Source organism: Anarhichas minor, unplaced genomic scaffold (genome assembly GCF_050575085.1).
Source record: "Anarhichas minor isolate MPS153535 unplaced genomic scaffold, ASM5057508v1 ptg000090l, whole genome shotgun sequence".
NCBI lineage: Eukaryota > Metazoa > Chordata > Actinopteri > Perciformes > Anarhichadidae > Anarhichas > Anarhichas minor.
The window spans coordinates 527,568-544,782 of record NW_027466536.1 but is presented as its reverse complement, the minus strand read 5'-3'; the positions used below and the strand labels follow the sequence as shown (position 1 = coordinate 544,782).

The window sequence follows — 17,215 nt, the reverse complement described above, 5'->3', positions numbered from 1 at the left end:
GCAGCAAGAGCTCCCTATCATGCTCTTGAGGATTAAATGCTGTGCTCAGCTCACAAGCTTGACAGATCTGGAACCGCTGGAGTTATGACAATTATGGGACCTAAAAATGGGATTAAACGAAAAGGTTGAAAAATCCTCACCTACATGTACCAACTTCTTGAAATTTTTCTTGAACAGGGAAAGAAGGCAAATGAAAAGCCCATTCTGGCTCAAGTGCTGTTTTAACAATGTAATGGTCTAACAGGAGATGACTGTAATTTTCAACACATTGTTTCCCCTGAGCAACATATTCAAATTTATATCAGAGCAATATGAAAAAAAAAAACTTTACACAAAAAAATATCCAAACATTCCGGGCTCTCCTGGTATTGCAGCCCTGTGTCACTGCTCTCCCCCACATTACCCTCACCAACTGTTCAAGGGTTGAACAATTTAAATCTCACTCATTGGCTTAGGACAATGACCGCTGTAGTCAACTTGGATTTATGGCAGCTGCAATGGAATCCAATGGTGGCCCTGAGTAACAGTAAAAATACATGTCTAAATATATCAAAACGACCACAGGTGTCAATGTCTCAAAGCATTCCTGCAGCATAATCCACTGCTACATGTGTGGATTATTTTTGATTAGTATGTGTAATGATGTTGTCAATTTTTTCACACCAGTTTCTACTATATGCTTTCATTTAATACTTAGAGTACAACTATTTCAGCAAAACAAATCACTAGTTGGCCCAGTATTATGAAAAAAAAAAGAAGTCATATAATGGGTGACCATCTAGCTAAACCATAATTGAATGTGTTGCTCATGTTTGCACATAAAATAGTTGTCCTATTTTTGTTCCCCATCCTTATCATCTCTCTGATTAAATGAGTTTAGAATGCAAGATATCGTCCTCTATTATCGACTACACAAATAGGGCTATCCCGTCTCTGTGAATTTTGGCTGATGGGAAATGATAATTCTGGCTAAATATGGGAACAGCTCAGGAACACCACCAATGTTTATCCTACAGCTCCTAAAATGTTCTGGAAAACAATGTTTAATACACTTCTTAAGTATAAGAATCACACTTTGATGGGGTTACTTCAACAGGGATGAATAATAATGATGAACGTGTACTTGGGCTATGTTGCAACCAAAAAAGTAACACTTTGAAGTGAAAGAATTTACGTTCGAAGCCTATAAAGTTCCTCAGGGTTATAGGTACACACATAAAGGACAAGTGAAATGCGAGATGCTACGCGACTTTTGTAGATATCCGTATAGATTAAAATGTAAGCATATCTGTTCCATCATCTGTGCATCAGACAGACAACTGAAATTTGGACTGAAAAGTATTCTGTGGTGTTATATAGTTAATCAATGGGACATGGTCAGGGTCCATTTAGAAATGCCTGATATGAAAATGTAAATGTAAATATAAATGTAAATCTAATCTAAAAAAACTGCTCCATATATACCCCTCTCATTTCTCTTATTGATTGAGATGATATGTGTGACTGGCCTCACTGGCTGAAATCCAAAACACCAGACAAATATCCTAGCAGCACCTGCTTCAATCGATGCCGGGAGCACAATCCACATTTGGCATGTGTCCATATTTAACCAATGCTACGTAAGCAAGACAAGTTCAATAAAAGGGGTCGACCAACACAGAGCAGGGTGGTGGTAGAAGACTCTTGGAGACTACAGCTTGTGGTAAGCATATGTTTTACATGTTTTAGAGAATGTATTAAATATTTGAGACAATACTTTTTGTTGAACAAATCTTTACAAACCTGCATTAATAACTGAAAATATATATGTTCCCAACAGGATTGTGGAATATATATCAGCATTTTCATATAGAGGGGGTCAGGTATGAACATCTTTCATTATACTAATTTGTATGTATGATATGTGAAACATTTCATTCAGTCACAAAGTCATCCAATTTTGTCAAAAAAGCAAGTTAGTGTTAATCTAATCGCTATCAACTCAGTATGGAAAACTATTTCTAATTAACAAAGGTGAAATCAATTTGAAAGAAATATGTTGACCATTTAATTGAACTTGGTAATTCGGTTTCGTTCAGTCATATGACTTGAAGACATTTGTTTTAACAAAGATTAATATGATTACTCATATATATTATTACCTCGGAGAAGTAAACTTGCAGTTCCTTTGTAATTATCTAACAGACATAAGCCGCCACCATGAGTACAGACGCGGAGATGGCCACGTATGGCATAGCTGCCGCTTACCTACGTAAGCCAGAGAGGGAGAGATTAGAGGCTCAAAGCGCACCATTTGATGCCAAGAGTGCCTGCTATGTGACCGATGTCAAGGAGCTGTACTTGAAGGCAACAATCATCAAGAAAGATGGTGCCAAAGTCACAGTCAAAGTCCTGGATACTCAGGAGGTTGGTATCATAAAGTCAGAGCCAACTGGGAATTCAATATGATCAGTTCTCATTGTGACAAATGTCATGTTTCAGGAAAAGACAGTTAAAGAAGATGACGTCTGTCCAATGAATCCTCCCAAGTATGACAAGATTGAGGACATGGCCATGATGACCCATCTCAATGAAGCTACTGTGCTGTATAACCTCAAAGAGCGTTATGCAGCATGGATGATCTACGTAAGACAATCTATCTAAGGAGAACGAGAACTATTGAAAATGACTTTACTTTTAGGAAACATAATGTTAACTGTTGAAACTCTTACGATAACTTTCAGACCTACTCTGGACTGTTCTGTGCCACTGTGAACCCCTACAAGTGGCTCCCAGTGTACGATGGTGAATGTGTAGCTGCCTATAGAGGCAAGAAGCGTATGGAGGCTCCACCCCACATCTTCTCTGTCTCTGACAACGCTTATCAGTTCATGCTTACTGGTAAGTCATTATCACAACAATGTAGAGGATATCACTGTATGAGGTTTCTGTTGCAGTGAAACATAGTTCATTCTTTTGTTTCTTATTTAATTAACAGATAGGGAGAACCAGTCAGTCTTGATCACGTAAGTTTGGTTCATTTACAATTGTTGACTTTGTTGAAGATAGTCAAATATCTTGATCAGATTCTTATAAATCTGTGTCTATGCCTAGTGGAGAATCTGGTGCTGGAAAGACTGTGAACACCAAGCGTGTCATCCAGTACTTTGCAACAATCTCAGTTGGTGGAGAAGGGAAGAAGAGGGACACATCAAAGGTATGTTCTTGATGATTACAATTCAGGGTTCTTTACCAATGGAACATTTTCCAAAGTCATTTTCTGATATCGCTTCTAATACTGGATTATAGGGGTCACTGGAGGATCAGATTATTGCAGCCAATCCCCTGCTGGAGGCCTACGGTAATGCCAAAACTGTGAGGAATGACAACTCTTCTCGCTTTGTAAGTTTGAAACAATTTCTACACATGTGAGAGGCCTTGTAACTGATTGTCCATGTAGAGGGACATTAAGAATCCCTTTGTTCCAAACAGGGTAAATTCATCAGAATCCATTTCCACGCATCTGGCAAACTGGCTAGTGCTGATATTGAGACATGTAAGTAATAATACTCCTTGTACATACAATTGACTGAAATTGAGAATTGGCCTAGCTGTGACTTATAAACAATATTTGTAGATCTGCTGGAGAAGTCTAGAGTGACATTTCAGCTTCCCGCTGAAAGAGGCTACCACATCTTCTTCCAGATGATGACCGGCCACAAACCTGAGCTGCTTGGTAAACAGATTGAGATGTTGCAACATTTCACCTACTGTTTTCATATGATACTAAATTATTGACATTTTCAACCTTTTTTGATCACCAGATTTGGCACTCCTCACAACCAACCCCTACGACTTCCCCATGTGCAGCATGGGTCAGATCGCTGTGGCCAGCATTGATGACAAAGTTGAGCTGGAAGCCACTGATGTGAGTGATCTTCACTTCAAACTATTGAAATATATTTAGTGCAATACATGCAAAACTGCTCTTTTAAGTGCATTTTCTAAAGTGATTATGTTTTGTGTGGACACATCTTTTGAATTCAGAATGCTATTGATATCCTGGGCTTCACAAATGATGAGAAGATGAGCATCTACAAGATGACTGGTGCAGTGCTCCACCATGGTAACATGAAGTTCAAGCAAAAACAGCGTGAGGAGCAGGCTGAGCCTGATGGCACAGAGGGTGAGTAGCTTGGGAACAACAGTATTAAGATAAATAGAGTTCCTAATCACACTGGTTTCTGTTCATATCATGATGGAAATCACTGAATTATTTTCAGAGGCTGACAAGGTTGCTTACTTGCTGGGTCTGAACTCCGCTGACATGCTGAAAGCTCTGTGCTATCCCAGAGTGAAGGTCGGAAATGAATACGTCACCAAGGGACAGACTGTACCTCAGGTAAACATGAATTATCCATATTCAATATCCTACTATTTGAAAAAAGATTAGTTATATTAGTTCTACTAAAATAATGTATTACAGGGTTCACTCGATACAATAAAAGCCATGTAAGTGTACAATGTTACTACTTAAAGTTTTATCTATTGAATGCTGAATCTAGGGGGGGGGGGGGGGGGGGGGGTCCTGTATCGATGTGAGGGTCCCTACAGAGGATGTCATATGTGTACAAATTGTAAAGCCCTCCGAGGCAAATTTGTGATTGTAGGCTATAAAAAATGAATTGAATTGAATCTTAGATTCCTTTTTTTCATTTAGGATTTTTTTTGTGTCATATATCTCATTAGAATGACTATACAAGAACACCAATAATCTATTATTATACAGAATGGTTAATTTATCAAATCACATCGTTATTTCATTCAGGTGGGTAACTCAGTGCCTGCCCTGGCCAAGTCTATCTATGAGAAGATGTTCTTGTGGATGGTCATCCGTATCAACCAGATGTTGGACACTAAACAAGCAAGGCAGTACTACATTGGTGTCCTGGATATCGCTGGGTTTGAAATCTTTGACGTAAGCTTAAATTCCAAAAATTCAGCAGCCAATACTTTTAATAACATAATCATTCTTATTAACAGAAAGATATTATGTGTCCTTGCAGTTCAACACATTGGAGCAGCTGTGCATCAACTTCACCAATGAGAAACTGCAACAGTTCTTCAACCACACCATGTTTGTCCTGGAGCAAGAGGAGTACAAGAAGGAGGGTATTATCTGGGAGTTCATTGACTTTGGCATGGACTTGGCTGCCTGCATCGAGCTGATTGAAAAGGTAATCAATTCATTTTGTGATATAATTATCCTTAATTTGACTTAATGTATAACTTAATGACAAATTTCTTCCCACTTTTTTCAAGCCCATGGGCATCTTCTCCATCCTTGAAGAGGAGTGCATGTTCCCCAAGGCAACAGACATATCCTTCAAGAACAAGCTGTATGACCAGCATCTTGGCAAAACCAAAGCATTTGAGAAGCCAAAGCCCACCAAAGGCAAGGCTGAGGCCCACTTCTCCCTGTTGCACTATGCTGGTACCGTGGACTACAATATCGGTGGCTGGCTGGACAAGAACAAGGATCCACTGAATGAGTCTGTCATTCAGCTCTACCAGAAATCCAATGTGAAACTGCTGCCTATTCTGTATCCACCTGTCGTTGAAGGTATGATAGTAGCTACAGTGAACCAAAACACATTTTAATGTTATAGATAGTGTATATTTTGAACTGTAGCATGTGTTCAAGTAAATTTTATGTCGTTCTAAAAAAACATGTCTACTTAAAATTATCAACAGAGGTTGGTGGCAGCAAGAAGGGAAGCAAGAAGAAGGGTGGTTCTATGCAGACTGTGTCTTCACAGTTTAGGGTAAGGTTTGACATTGCCAACGTATCTTATGTATAGCTTAGCTTATACTCAAACTCACAATTGTTACATCTGGATCTACAGGAGAACTTGGGCAAGCTGATGACTAACTTGAGGAGCACCCATCCTCACTTTGTGCGCTGCTTGATTCCCAATGAGACAAAGGTTCCAGGTACATAGAGCATATAATCTCAATAGAGTCTCTGATGAGTGGTTTGCTTTTGTTAGTGTGGTTTATGTAATTCTAGAGTCTAACTATTTATTCAAAGAAGTAATTCAAAAATTTATTTTTTCCAGGTCTGATGGAGAACTTCCTGGTCATCCACCAGCTCAGGTGTAACGGTGTGCTGGAGGGTATCAGAATCTGCAGGAAAGGTTTCCCCAGCAGAATTATCTATGCTGACTTCAAGCAGAGGTATCAATGGATATTTTCATAGAATGATAATGTGGACCATTGAAATAAAAAGGTCACAAAATGACCATTAACTCTCTCATAAAAGGTATAAGGTGCTGAATGCCAGTGTCATCCCCGACGGCCAGTTCATTGACAACAAGAAGGCTTCAGAGAAGCTGCTTGGGTCAATTGATGTCCCACATGATGAGTACAAATTTGGACACACCAAGGTAAGCACTTTCCTTTCCATATTTAACCGAAGAATAATCGCCAAGGAGGTTAAGTTGTTTAGTCCAGTATGTAGTATGATTGTTGTTTGCATCTTTTTGTCTGTCTGTCTACGGCTAATCTCGCATTCTGCTGGACCCATCAGCCTAATGTTTTTTTTAATGCTAATTTATGACTGTATGCTCAAGGACCGAGGTCATGGTTCCAGTGGTTACTCCTCACTACTGTTAACCTGCCGATAGTACCCACAAGTGATCTACAATTGCTTCAGTTTGGACTCTTCAATCAAACATTACAGCAATGATCATATACGAACAGGATTAGAGACTAAAGGCGTCCTGTTGTTGCAGTAAACTGCAGTCATCTTCGCAAATGAAAAACTCAATTGAGCGTGGACTCAGGCAGAGCGGGTCTTCTCATGTCAGCAGGAGGACATTTCATTAGTTGTTAGCTGTTAGCAGATGACAGCAGATAACACATTTTTTAGCTGCGATTCTGGGACAGCTGCATAGATAAGAATGACAGCATATAAACGTGTCAGTGAAAAATGCATCCGACACAGGTTAGGTCATTTAAATAAGTAATTGTTGTATTTATTCAATCAACCATTACAGAAGTGGTCGTTGCAGACAGAACATGCTGAGTTTTAGATGATGTGAAGTATTCACTTCCTCAGTTCATCCTACCTGTCATTTATTTGTTGTTTGTTTAGGTGTTCTTCAAGGCCGGTCTGCTGGGTACCCTTGAGGAGATGAGAGATGAAAAACTAGCATCACTGGTCACCATGACTCAAGCTTTGTGCCGTGGTTACAACATGAGAAAGGATTTTTTGAAGATGATTGAGAGGAGGCATGTTGAAAATAACTCATTCTGAATGATGGCATGAAAAATCACAAACAACATTGTCCATAACAGCTACTTCTTGTCTGCAGGGAAGCCATCTATTCCATCCAGTACAATATCCGCTCATTCATGAATGTGAAACACTGGCCATGGATGAAGGTGTACTACAAGATCAAGCCTCTGCTGAAGACTGCTGAAACTGAGAAGGAGCTGGCAAACATGAAGGAGAACTATGATAAGATGAAAACTGACTTGGCTGCTGCCCTGTCTAAGAAGAAGGAGCTGGAGGAGAAGATGGTTTCCCTTCTGCAGGAGAAAAATGATCTGCAGCTGCAAATAGCATCTGTGAGTACACATCAACAGACAGTTGTGCTTTTTCATGTTGTTCATTGTTGGTGTTCTGACATCTATTTGCATTAAATGGATTAGGAAGGAGATAATCTCTCAGATGCTGAGGAGAGATGTGAGGGTCTTATCAAGAACAAGATTCAGATGGAGGCCAAACTCAAAGAGACAACTGAGAGACTGGAGGATGAAGAGGAAATCAATGCTGAGCTCACTGCCAAAAAGAGAAAGCTGGAGGATGAATGCTCTGAGCTCAAGAAGGATATTGATGACCTGGAGCTTACCTTGGCCAAAGTGGAAAAGGAGAAACATGCCACTGAGAACAAGGTTTGTAAATAATAATCTGACCATCATATCAAGTAAAATGATAATGATTAGCGCTTATTCACGAGATCTTTCTTGCACACTTAGGTCAAGAACCTGACCGAGGAGATGGCCTCTCAGGATGAGAGCCTTGCTAAGTTGATGAAGGAAAAGAAAGCCCTTCAGGAGGCTCATCAGCAGACACTTGATGACCTGCAGGCAGAGGAAGACAAAGTCAACACTTTGAGCAAGTCCAAGACCAAGCTTGAGCAGCAAGTGGACGATGTAAGTTTACAAATACTCTTGGATTGAAGAAGCAAAATTGTTCTTGGTCGTGATGATTACAATGTGAACAAATATTATTTCTTTAGCTTGAGGGTTCTCTGGAGCAAGAGAAGAAGCTGCGTATGGACCTTGAGAGAGCCAAGAGGAAGCTCGAGGGTGATCTGAAACTGGCCCAGGAATCCATTATGGATCTTGAGAATGACAAGCAGCAGTCTGATGAGAAAATTAAAAAGTAATGTACTTTTTTGAATTTGTACAACAACCATTCTTTTGAAAATGAATGTCAACTGTATGATCTATATGTATTTTATCTTTAATTCTCACAGGAAGGACTTTGAAACCAGTCAGCTCCTTAGCAAGATTGAAGATGAGCAGTCAATGGGTGCTCAGCTTCAGAAGAAGATCAAGGAGCTTCAGGTGACATATTTTGTTACAGAAAACATTACTGCACCCATTTCCTAATGTGTGAATCAAAAGTGAAAGTTTACTGAAAGAAATTACACCTACATTCAACAGGCCCGCATTGAGGAACTGGAGGAAGAGATTGAGGCTGAGCGTGCTGCTCGTGCCAAGGTGGAGAAGCAGAGAGCTGACCTCTCCAGGGAACTTGAGGAGATCAGTGAGAGGCTGGAGGAGGCTGGTGGTGCCACCTCTGCTCAGATTGAGATGAACAAGAAGCGTGAGGCTGAGTTCCAGAAGCTCCGTCGAGACCTTGAGGAGTCCACTCTGCAGCATGAATCCACTGCTGCTGCTCTTCGCAAGAAGCAGGCTGACAGCGTTGCTGAGCTGGGAGAGCAGATTGACAACCTCCAGCGTGTTAAGCAGAAGCTTGAGAAGGAAAAGAGTGAATACAAGATGGAGATCGATGACCTCTCCAGCAATATGGAGGCTGTGGCTAAAGCAAAGGTACACAATGCATTACATGTTATTTTAGTACCTAAATTAATGTAGATAATGTTGTATTTAATATTATGAATGAAATCTGATCAATGATCTCATCTCTCTTTTACTCATTAGGGAAATCTTGAAAAGATGTGCCGTACTCTTGAGGACCAACTTAGCGAACTGAAGACCAAAAATGATGAAAACGTTCGTCAGATCAATGACACAAGTTCACAGAAAGCCCGTCTCCTGACAGAAAATGGTATCTACAAGTTATCATTGAAAGTTTTGTTGTGCATGTTATTGAGAAACGTAAGATGAACTGATGTATCATGACATTTTTCACACAAGGTGAGTTCAGCCGTCAAATTGAAGAGAAAGAATCGCTTGTCTCCCAGCTGACCAGAGGCAAACAGGCCTTCACACAGCAGATTGAGGAGCTGAAGAGACAGACTGAAGAGGAGGTTAAGGTAAGAAACCATTAAGTAAGTGTACATTGGAATTATCCGAGTTCGAATTTAGAAATTTTGTAAATTCATGAATCATTTTTATAAACAGGCCAAGAATGCTCTTGCCCATGGACTGCAATCAGCTCGCCATGACTGTGATCTGCTGAGGGAGCAGTTTGAGGAGGAGCAGGAGGCCAAGGCTGAGCTGCAGCGTGGAATGTCGAAGGCCAACAGTGAGGTGGCTCAGTGGAGATCTAAGTATGAGACTGATGCTATTCAGCGCACTGAGGAGCTTGAGGAATCCAAGTGAGTAACATTCAAACAATTAGATAGCCAATTCAGAAGTTTAGCATTTTAGGGATTCTCAACTGGCAACTGCATTACTTGAATCAACAATTGAATTTAAACGCATTTATATATTTTACATGCAGTTAATATCATATTTTGTGGCAAACATTTTAGATTACAGCACTGCTTTCATATGTTTATCCAAGGTCTCAGATGATGCATTTGTTTGTATTTCATACATTCAAAAATATCTGGAAAAAGGTTTTTGTAACGATTTGTATTTCACTGAGCGACAAATTCTTTTTCAAACAGGAAAAAGCTTGCCCAGCGCCTTCAGGAGGCTGAGGAGCAGATTGAGGCAGTGAATTCCAAATGTGCTTCTCTTGAGAAAACCAAACAGAGGCTCCAGAGTGAGGTGGAGGACCTCATGATTGATGTGGAGAGGGCCAACAGTCTCGCAGCCAACCTTGACAAGAAGCAGAGGAACTTTGACAAGGTAGCATTGTTTACTTTGTGTGGCCAAGCCATACAAACAATAACATAGATATATATATTTGTCTTTATAGTGCTACACAACCAACTGAACTGTAGTAATTGTGCTATTCAGGTGTTGGCAGAGTGGAAACAGAAGTATGAGGAGGGTCAGGCAGAGCTTGAGGGAGCACAGAAGGAGGCTCGTTCTCTCAGCACTGAGCTGTTCAAGATGAAGAACTCTTATGAGGAAGCTCTGGATCACCTGGAAACCATGAAGCGTGAAAACAAGAACCTGCAACGTGAGTTCAACATAATGTAAAATGTTCATTTTATTCAACACGTGTATGTGTTAGAATACAGTATTTATATTTTACACTTCAATGCTTAACAATATTAAACAAATGTATCTATCTGCAGAGGAGATCTCAGATCTGACTGAACAGATTGGTGAGACTGGCAAGAGCATCCATGAGCTGGAGAAGTCCAAGAAGCAGGTGGAGACAGAGAAGTGTGAGATCCAGACAGCTCTTGAAGAGGCTGAGGTACATATTTTTTTCCTGGAGAGAACTTCTGCAAATAGTTTTAAAAAAGCATAAATGGATTGAAGGCAGTGATGAATATTTCATTCTTTGATATCGTCAGGGAACTCTGGAACACGAAGAGTCTAAGATCCTGCGTGTCCAGTTGGAGCTCAACCAGATCAAGGGTGAGGTGGACAGGAAGCTGGCAGAGAAAGATGAGGAGATGGAGCAGATCAAGAGGAACAGCCAGAGAGTGATTGACTCCATGCAGAGCACTCTGGACTCTGAGGTCAGGAGCAGGAACGATGCCCTGAGGATCAAGAAGAAGATGGAGGGAGACCTGAATGAGATGGAGGTCCAGCTGAGCCACGCCAATCGCCAGGCTGCTGAGTCCCAGAAGCAGCTGAGGAATGTGCAGGCACAGTTTAAGGTATTGTAAGACACAGAGTTGTTCCACAGTCTATGGTCAGTACAGGGACATTTTGGCATTCATGGGAATATTTTCATGACATTTTTTCACTAGGATGCACAACTGCACCTTGACGATGCTGTTAGAGCCCAGGAAGACTTCAAGGAACAAGCTGCCATGGTGGATCGCAGGAACGGTCTCATGGTAGCTGAAATTGAGGAACTTAGAGCTGCTCTGGAGCAAACAGAGAGAAGCCGCAAAATGGCAGAGCAGGAGCTGGTGGACGCCAGTGAGCGTGTTGGACTTCTGCACTCTCAGGTGAACAAACTCCTTTAATTTCTTCAATAATTCAATAATGAGATTTACTATAGTGTAAAAATGAGACGTGATGATTTAACTGCGAAAATCATTTTATCTTTTAGAACACAAGCCTCATGAACACCAAGAAGAAGCTTGAGAGTGATCTGGTCCAGGTCCAGGGTGAAGTGGACGACACTGTTCAGGAAGCAAGGAATGCAGAGGAGAAGGCCAAGAAGGCCATCACTGATGTAGGTTTAAACTTCATTTGTTCTTACTTTAACTCCAATGTGTTTTTTAAAGATATTGCTAAATAACATGTTATGCTGTCTCCTCTAGGCTGCTATGATGGCTGAAGAGCTGAAGAAGGAGCAGGACACCAGTGCTCACCTGGAGAGGATGAAGAAGAACCTGGAGGTTGGTGTCAAGGACCTGCAGCACCGCCTGGATGAGGCTGAGAACCTGGCCATGAAGGGTGGCAAGAAGCAGCTCCAGAAACTTGAGTCTAGGGTAAGAAAGTCATGTTAAGGTTTACAAAGCTGAAGCAAGACATTGAAACAATATGGAAACTTACTTATTTTCTTATTGTGTTTTGAAGGTGCGTGAGCTGGAGACAGAGGTTGAGGCTGAGCAGAGACGTGGAGTAGATGCTGTTAAGGGTGTCCGCAAATATGAGAGGAGAGTGAAGGAGCTCACCTATCAGGTACAGTCACTTTGATAGTTAAAATGTACAGGACAAAATTATCCAATATACTTACCATTAAAGACATTTTAACTTGCACATCTACATTGTCTACTACAGACTGAAGAGGACAAGAAAAATGTCTCCAGGTTGCAGGATCTGGTTGACAAGTTGCAACTCAAGGTGAAGGCCTACAAGAGGCAGGCTGAGGAAGCGGTAAGGACAAAACATTTATTTTTTAAACAATGCAAGCTTGATATTATTTTGTTTGACCTTTATGTCAATCTCTGTGTTTTTTTAGGAAGAGCAAGCCAACGTTCATCTGTCCAAGTGCAGGAAGGTCCAGCATGAGCTGGAGGAGGCTGAGGAGCGTGCTGACATTGCAGAGTCCCAGGTCAACAAGCTGAGAGCAAAGAGCCGTGACTCTGGCAAGGTAACTAACATTCAGCTTGATGAAAATTAAATAGATTGAAATTACAACTATTTTAATGTAAATCACGTAACAGTCTTGACTGAAAAAAAGTTACGATATAGCCTTAAACTTCAGAAAATTAACGACAGACAAAACCATTACAGAGTATGATGTGTATGTAGGCGCATATGCACTTTATGTCATAATTGTTTTGTTTTCACAGGGAAAAGAGGTTGCTGAATAAAGCGCTTCGGCTGAGGGTTTTTTTCTAATCATAAAATATGATGTGAATTACGCCACAATAAAAATGATTTTTGATCTTGACTTGCATTGTCTGTGTTGTTTTGATCTAATTGTGTCCTCCAAGTCGCTGTAATCCCAACGTGAACATTTCGCATGACCATGAATGAATAGTTGGCTTAATTCAATATACATTTGCTCTGAGAAACCATCTTTGGAGGCCAATGCTTTTGAATGAGACGGTTCAATAACTTCTGGCATCCCAGAAACACCCTCACCCTGATCAAAACACATCTAGCCACAAAATGTAAAGTGTAAGAGAGGCGTTTAATGAGTGTCATACGAATATTTAACAGAGAGTGCATTCCAACCTTTCAGAGAATAATCAACCTCCACACTCAGTGTTCTTCTGTCAGATAAGAAAAATGAGTATCCTAATAAGTGGACAAACTGATAGTGCTTCAACACTGTTAGCCCGAACTAGTTGACTTTACTAGAAAACCGCATGGAAACCCGTTGCCTCAAACCATTTAAGTTTTTACAAATGGAGGAACTAAACAGATCAAGTTGTGTTAACATAGAACCTTAATGAATGCAGTAGACAAATTTAACTCCACATTAGTAATCTTTACTAAAAATCATTAGTTCACTTGAATTATTTCTTTTCTTTAGTGCAAGTTTAATGAAATAACTATTTTAAGTTTAACATACATAAGCATATATAAACAAATCACTAATATAACATTATTTATTACTACTTAAGACCATTAGTTTATTTAAGTAATGTCTTTACTTTTAATTAATTATACTATTTGATTTTGAGATTTAATGTATTGTTTCAAGAAAATTGTACAGAAGGAAAGAAATTAAACAATACATTTTAATGTTCCAATGTGTTTTATTTTTTCAAAACATTGCATTATAACTGTTAAAACTGAAAGAAATTCCAACTTGTCGAGAGAAGAAATGCAGCATTACACAGTAACTGTGCCTTGTGAATGACTATTCACATGCAGACATTACAACTTGACTGGATAAGGACAGAGGAATTGGGTTAAACATATCGAAACAACTGAACACCAATATGCAGTCCTGAGCATACACTGTAAAACACAAGTGGTGGAACATTCCTACTCCTCATTCAACAAACTTATAACATAATTCAAAATAAGTATCTTAGTAGTTAAACATTTCCTGAGAGTCTTTGGTGACAAAGGGGGATTAAAACCATGTGAGGCTTGGTTTGGAGGGGCTAGCAGACCCCACAGTTGAGGTGTCTCTGCATATAAGACCTAAACAGATAGCAAACTCTGCAATGAATAGTATCAAAAACAGGATTTTAAAAGATCGCATGTATTACATGTATAACACATACATGTTTAGGCTTGGTCAGTAGGGATGCTGACTGTGGCACGCCTCCTGGAGCTTCCCCTGTCTGCTGCCAGGTTGAACCTCATTGCTGTTTCACACTCTCATCATCTGTGGCGGCACGTGAGACATGATTCTTTCGACGGCATCTGTAATCACAAGCAGATCATACAAAATCCCATGAACCTTCAGTGCAACATATAGCAGACATGCAGTCCAAAAGCTAGTGGCTGTCTGGCATGTAAAGGTTTGCTATACTATATTCAGAGCAAATATATCATATAACTATTATGTAAAGATATAGTCGAGTAATATCTACCTGAGCAGAGAATGAAGTTGAAGTTGCAAAGAGAATTTGTAAGTTTGAACACTACCTAAGACCTCTGGGTCACTTCAGATTGTTTTCATTAAATATTACAGTTACTTACCAGGAGCAAAGTCTTTGACTCCATCTGGCTGAAGGACTTTTTCCCATTTATCCCTTTCCAGTTCATTCTCTTCCCAACATCATCGTTGAACATGCGGGCAAGGATGTTCCATTCTAACCCGTTTTGTGTCATGTCCTCCGATGGTTGCCAGGGAGAAAATCTAAAATGGATCAAAAAAGTACTGTTAACACTTTACAGAATGTTTTTTCTACAATTTCACTCTTAAAATCATGCTTTTAAACATATTTAAAAAAGGAAAGAGAACTTACCAAACAAAGGCTGGCCTCGAGGTAGATCAGCTGCTCTCTCAGGTTTGTCTGAGTTCAGAAGGAAAGGTGAATCTCCCACCCCATTGTATGGTATGGTATGCCCCCTGTTGCCTGGGTCCTAATGGTAGGCTGCCTGTTACCTGCCTGCAGTATTTGAACGGGGGAAAAAGGCGCGTTTGATGTGCGGATACCCCGGTGTCCGCAGCGAGTCCGCTGTTTGAAGGTGCGCGATCCGGGGGCGACCTGAGTCGACTTATGAACTCACAATATGTACACTTCCATTGCATCTTCACTAGAACCTGTGAAAACAAGAAGAAAACTATTGGCTCAACTTTCAGTTCAACAACCCAGTTCCAGTAACATTAACTCCACTGCAACACGTTACCCAGCCTCTGCTAATAACCAACTAATGACCTCGTGCCTTGAGAAGCTAGCTAAGTTACTGCTATAAATGCAATAAATAACTCCTGCGCAACCTAACCAAACACCATTTTGAAAAGCTAACGTAACGTTATCGTCAGCTAGCTTAAAACACAGCACATGCAAACACGTGTTAAAGTTATAAACTGGACCCACAGAAAATCGTTAGCATGCTAACACTCAGCTAACGTTAGCGTTTAGCTTACTTGTTGAAATAAATGCTCCCATAATGATATCTAACGTTACAGTCAATATGGTGAGAGTACACACTCATCATTCCACTTGGTTCAAAGTTGTTGCAGAAATCCCGCAGCTCCGTCAAAGCCAGGATAGGTTTCGCGGTCGGACGCAGGACGAGCAGACTCCTCTGGGCTCGTCACTGCGCTGCACACGGCACTAATGCTTAATCGAGTGAAATTCAAACGGGCCCCTCCCCCCCTTACAGAAACGTAACCTCTGCTAAACATGATCATTGCACTCAATATTTCAGTTGATTAGTGCAAACTACTAAATAGATTTTGTAATGACACAGTTGTTTTACAAAACACGCAAGTATAAGTAATGACTACTCAAAAGTTTAATTTGAAATAAATTCGGGTTTACAGTGAAGAATCTTTGTTTTTAATTGATTTATCTCTTTTTCTGCATTAATAATGTCTTTACAGTTTGGATTCTTTCTGTGCTTGTTTTGTGCTATGGTGCCTCATACAACTGAATGAGGCACGAAATGAAACTGAAAAACTCAAAATTAAATAAAAATAAATCAAGAAAAAAGTAAATATATACAGTGGGGAAAAAAAGTATTTAGTCAGCCACCAATTGTGCAAGTTCTCCCACTTAAAAAAGATGAGAGAGGCCTGTAATTTTCATCATAGGTATACCTCAACTATGAGAGACAAAATGAGAAAAAAGAATCCAGAAAATCACATTGTCTGATTTTTAAAGAATTTATTTGCAAATTATGGTGGAAAATAAGTATTTGGTCAATAACAAAAGTTCATCTCAATACTTTGTTATATACCCTTTGTTGGCAATGACAGAGGTCAAATGTTTTCTGTAAGTCTTCACAAGCTTTTCACACACTGTTGCTGGTATTTTGGCCCATTCCTCCATGCAGATCTCCTCTAGAGCAGTGATGTTTTGGGGTTGTCGCTGGGCAACACGGACTTTCAACTCCCTCCACAGATTTTCTATGGGGTTGAGATCTGGAGACTGGCTAGGCCACTCCAGGACCTTGAAATGCTTCTTACGAAGCCACTCCTTCGTTGCCCGGGCGGTGTGTTTGGGATCATTGTCATGCTGAAAGACCCAGCCACGTTTCATCTTCAATGCCCTTGCTGATGGAAGGAGGTTTCCACTCAAAATCTCACGATACATGGACCCATTCATTCTTTCCTTTACACGGATCAATCGTCCTGGTCCCCTTGCAGAAAAACAGCCCCAAAGCATGATGTTTCCACCCCCATGCTTCACAGTAGGTATGGTGTTCTTTGGATGCAACTCGGCATTCTTTCTCCTCCAAACACGACGAGTTGAGTTTTTACCAAAAAGTTCTATTTTGGTTTCATCTGACATTCTCCCAATCCTCTTCTGGATCATCCAAATGCTCTCTAGCAAACTTCAGACGGGCCTGGACATGTACTGGCTTAAGCAGGGGGACACGTCTGGCACTGCAGGATTTGAGTCCCTGGCGGCGTAGTGTGTTACTGATGGTAGCCTTTGTGCAGGTCTACAATTTTGTTTCTGGTGTCCTTTGACAGCTCTTTGGTCTTGGCCATAGTGGAGTTTGGAGTGTGACTGTTTGAGGTTGTGGACAGGTGTCTTTTATACTGATAACGAGTTCAAACAGGTGCCATTAATACAGGTAACGAGTGGAG

The 17,215-nt window shown here is 40.4% G+C and overlaps 1 protein-coding gene across 1 annotated transcript; it reads left to right on the top strand.

The window, feature by feature from the left end:
• The first annotated feature begins 2,199 nt into the window (after positions 1-2,199).
• Positions 2,200-12,857, top strand: LOC142938821 (myosin heavy chain, fast skeletal muscle-like). The gene is made up of 39 exons (XM_076082230.1): positions 2,200-2,406; positions 2,482-2,625; positions 2,724-2,880; positions 2,978-3,005; positions 3,094-3,196; positions 3,289-3,381; positions 3,472-3,535; positions 3,617-3,715; positions 3,804-3,907; positions 4,027-4,165; positions 4,263-4,381; positions 4,808-4,957; positions 5,046-5,216; positions 5,302-5,602; positions 5,734-5,804; positions 5,886-5,973; positions 6,099-6,216; positions 6,302-6,425; positions 7,136-7,272; positions 7,356-7,611; positions 7,696-7,938; positions 8,023-8,199; positions 8,286-8,431; positions 8,526-8,616; positions 8,716-9,105; positions 9,217-9,343; positions 9,433-9,551; positions 9,640-9,836; positions 10,131-10,314; positions 10,426-10,591; positions 10,710-10,834; positions 10,935-11,243; positions 11,337-11,540; positions 11,645-11,770; positions 11,859-12,029; positions 12,118-12,222; positions 12,322-12,417; positions 12,503-12,634; positions 12,837-12,857. Exons 1-39 carry the CDS (start codon positions 2,200-2,202, stop codon positions 12,855-12,857), a joined length of 5,802 nt encoding a protein of 1,933 aa, XP_075938345.1.
• Positions 12,858-17,215: the final 4,358 nt, after the last annotated feature.

Coding starts and splice junctions, on each gene's coding strand:
- LOC142938821 (XM_076082230.1), top strand. CDS start 2,200: ATGAGTACAGACGCGGAGATGGCCACGTATGGCATAGCTGCCGCTTAC. Junction 5,603..5,733: donor GTATCCACCTGTCGTTGAAG/GTATGATAGTAG, acceptor AATTATCAACAG/AGGTTGGTGGCAGCAAGAAG. Junction 10,592..10,709: donor TGAAAACAAGAACCTGCAAC/GTGAGTTCAACA, acceptor ATCTATCTGCAG/AGGAGATCTCAGATCTGACT.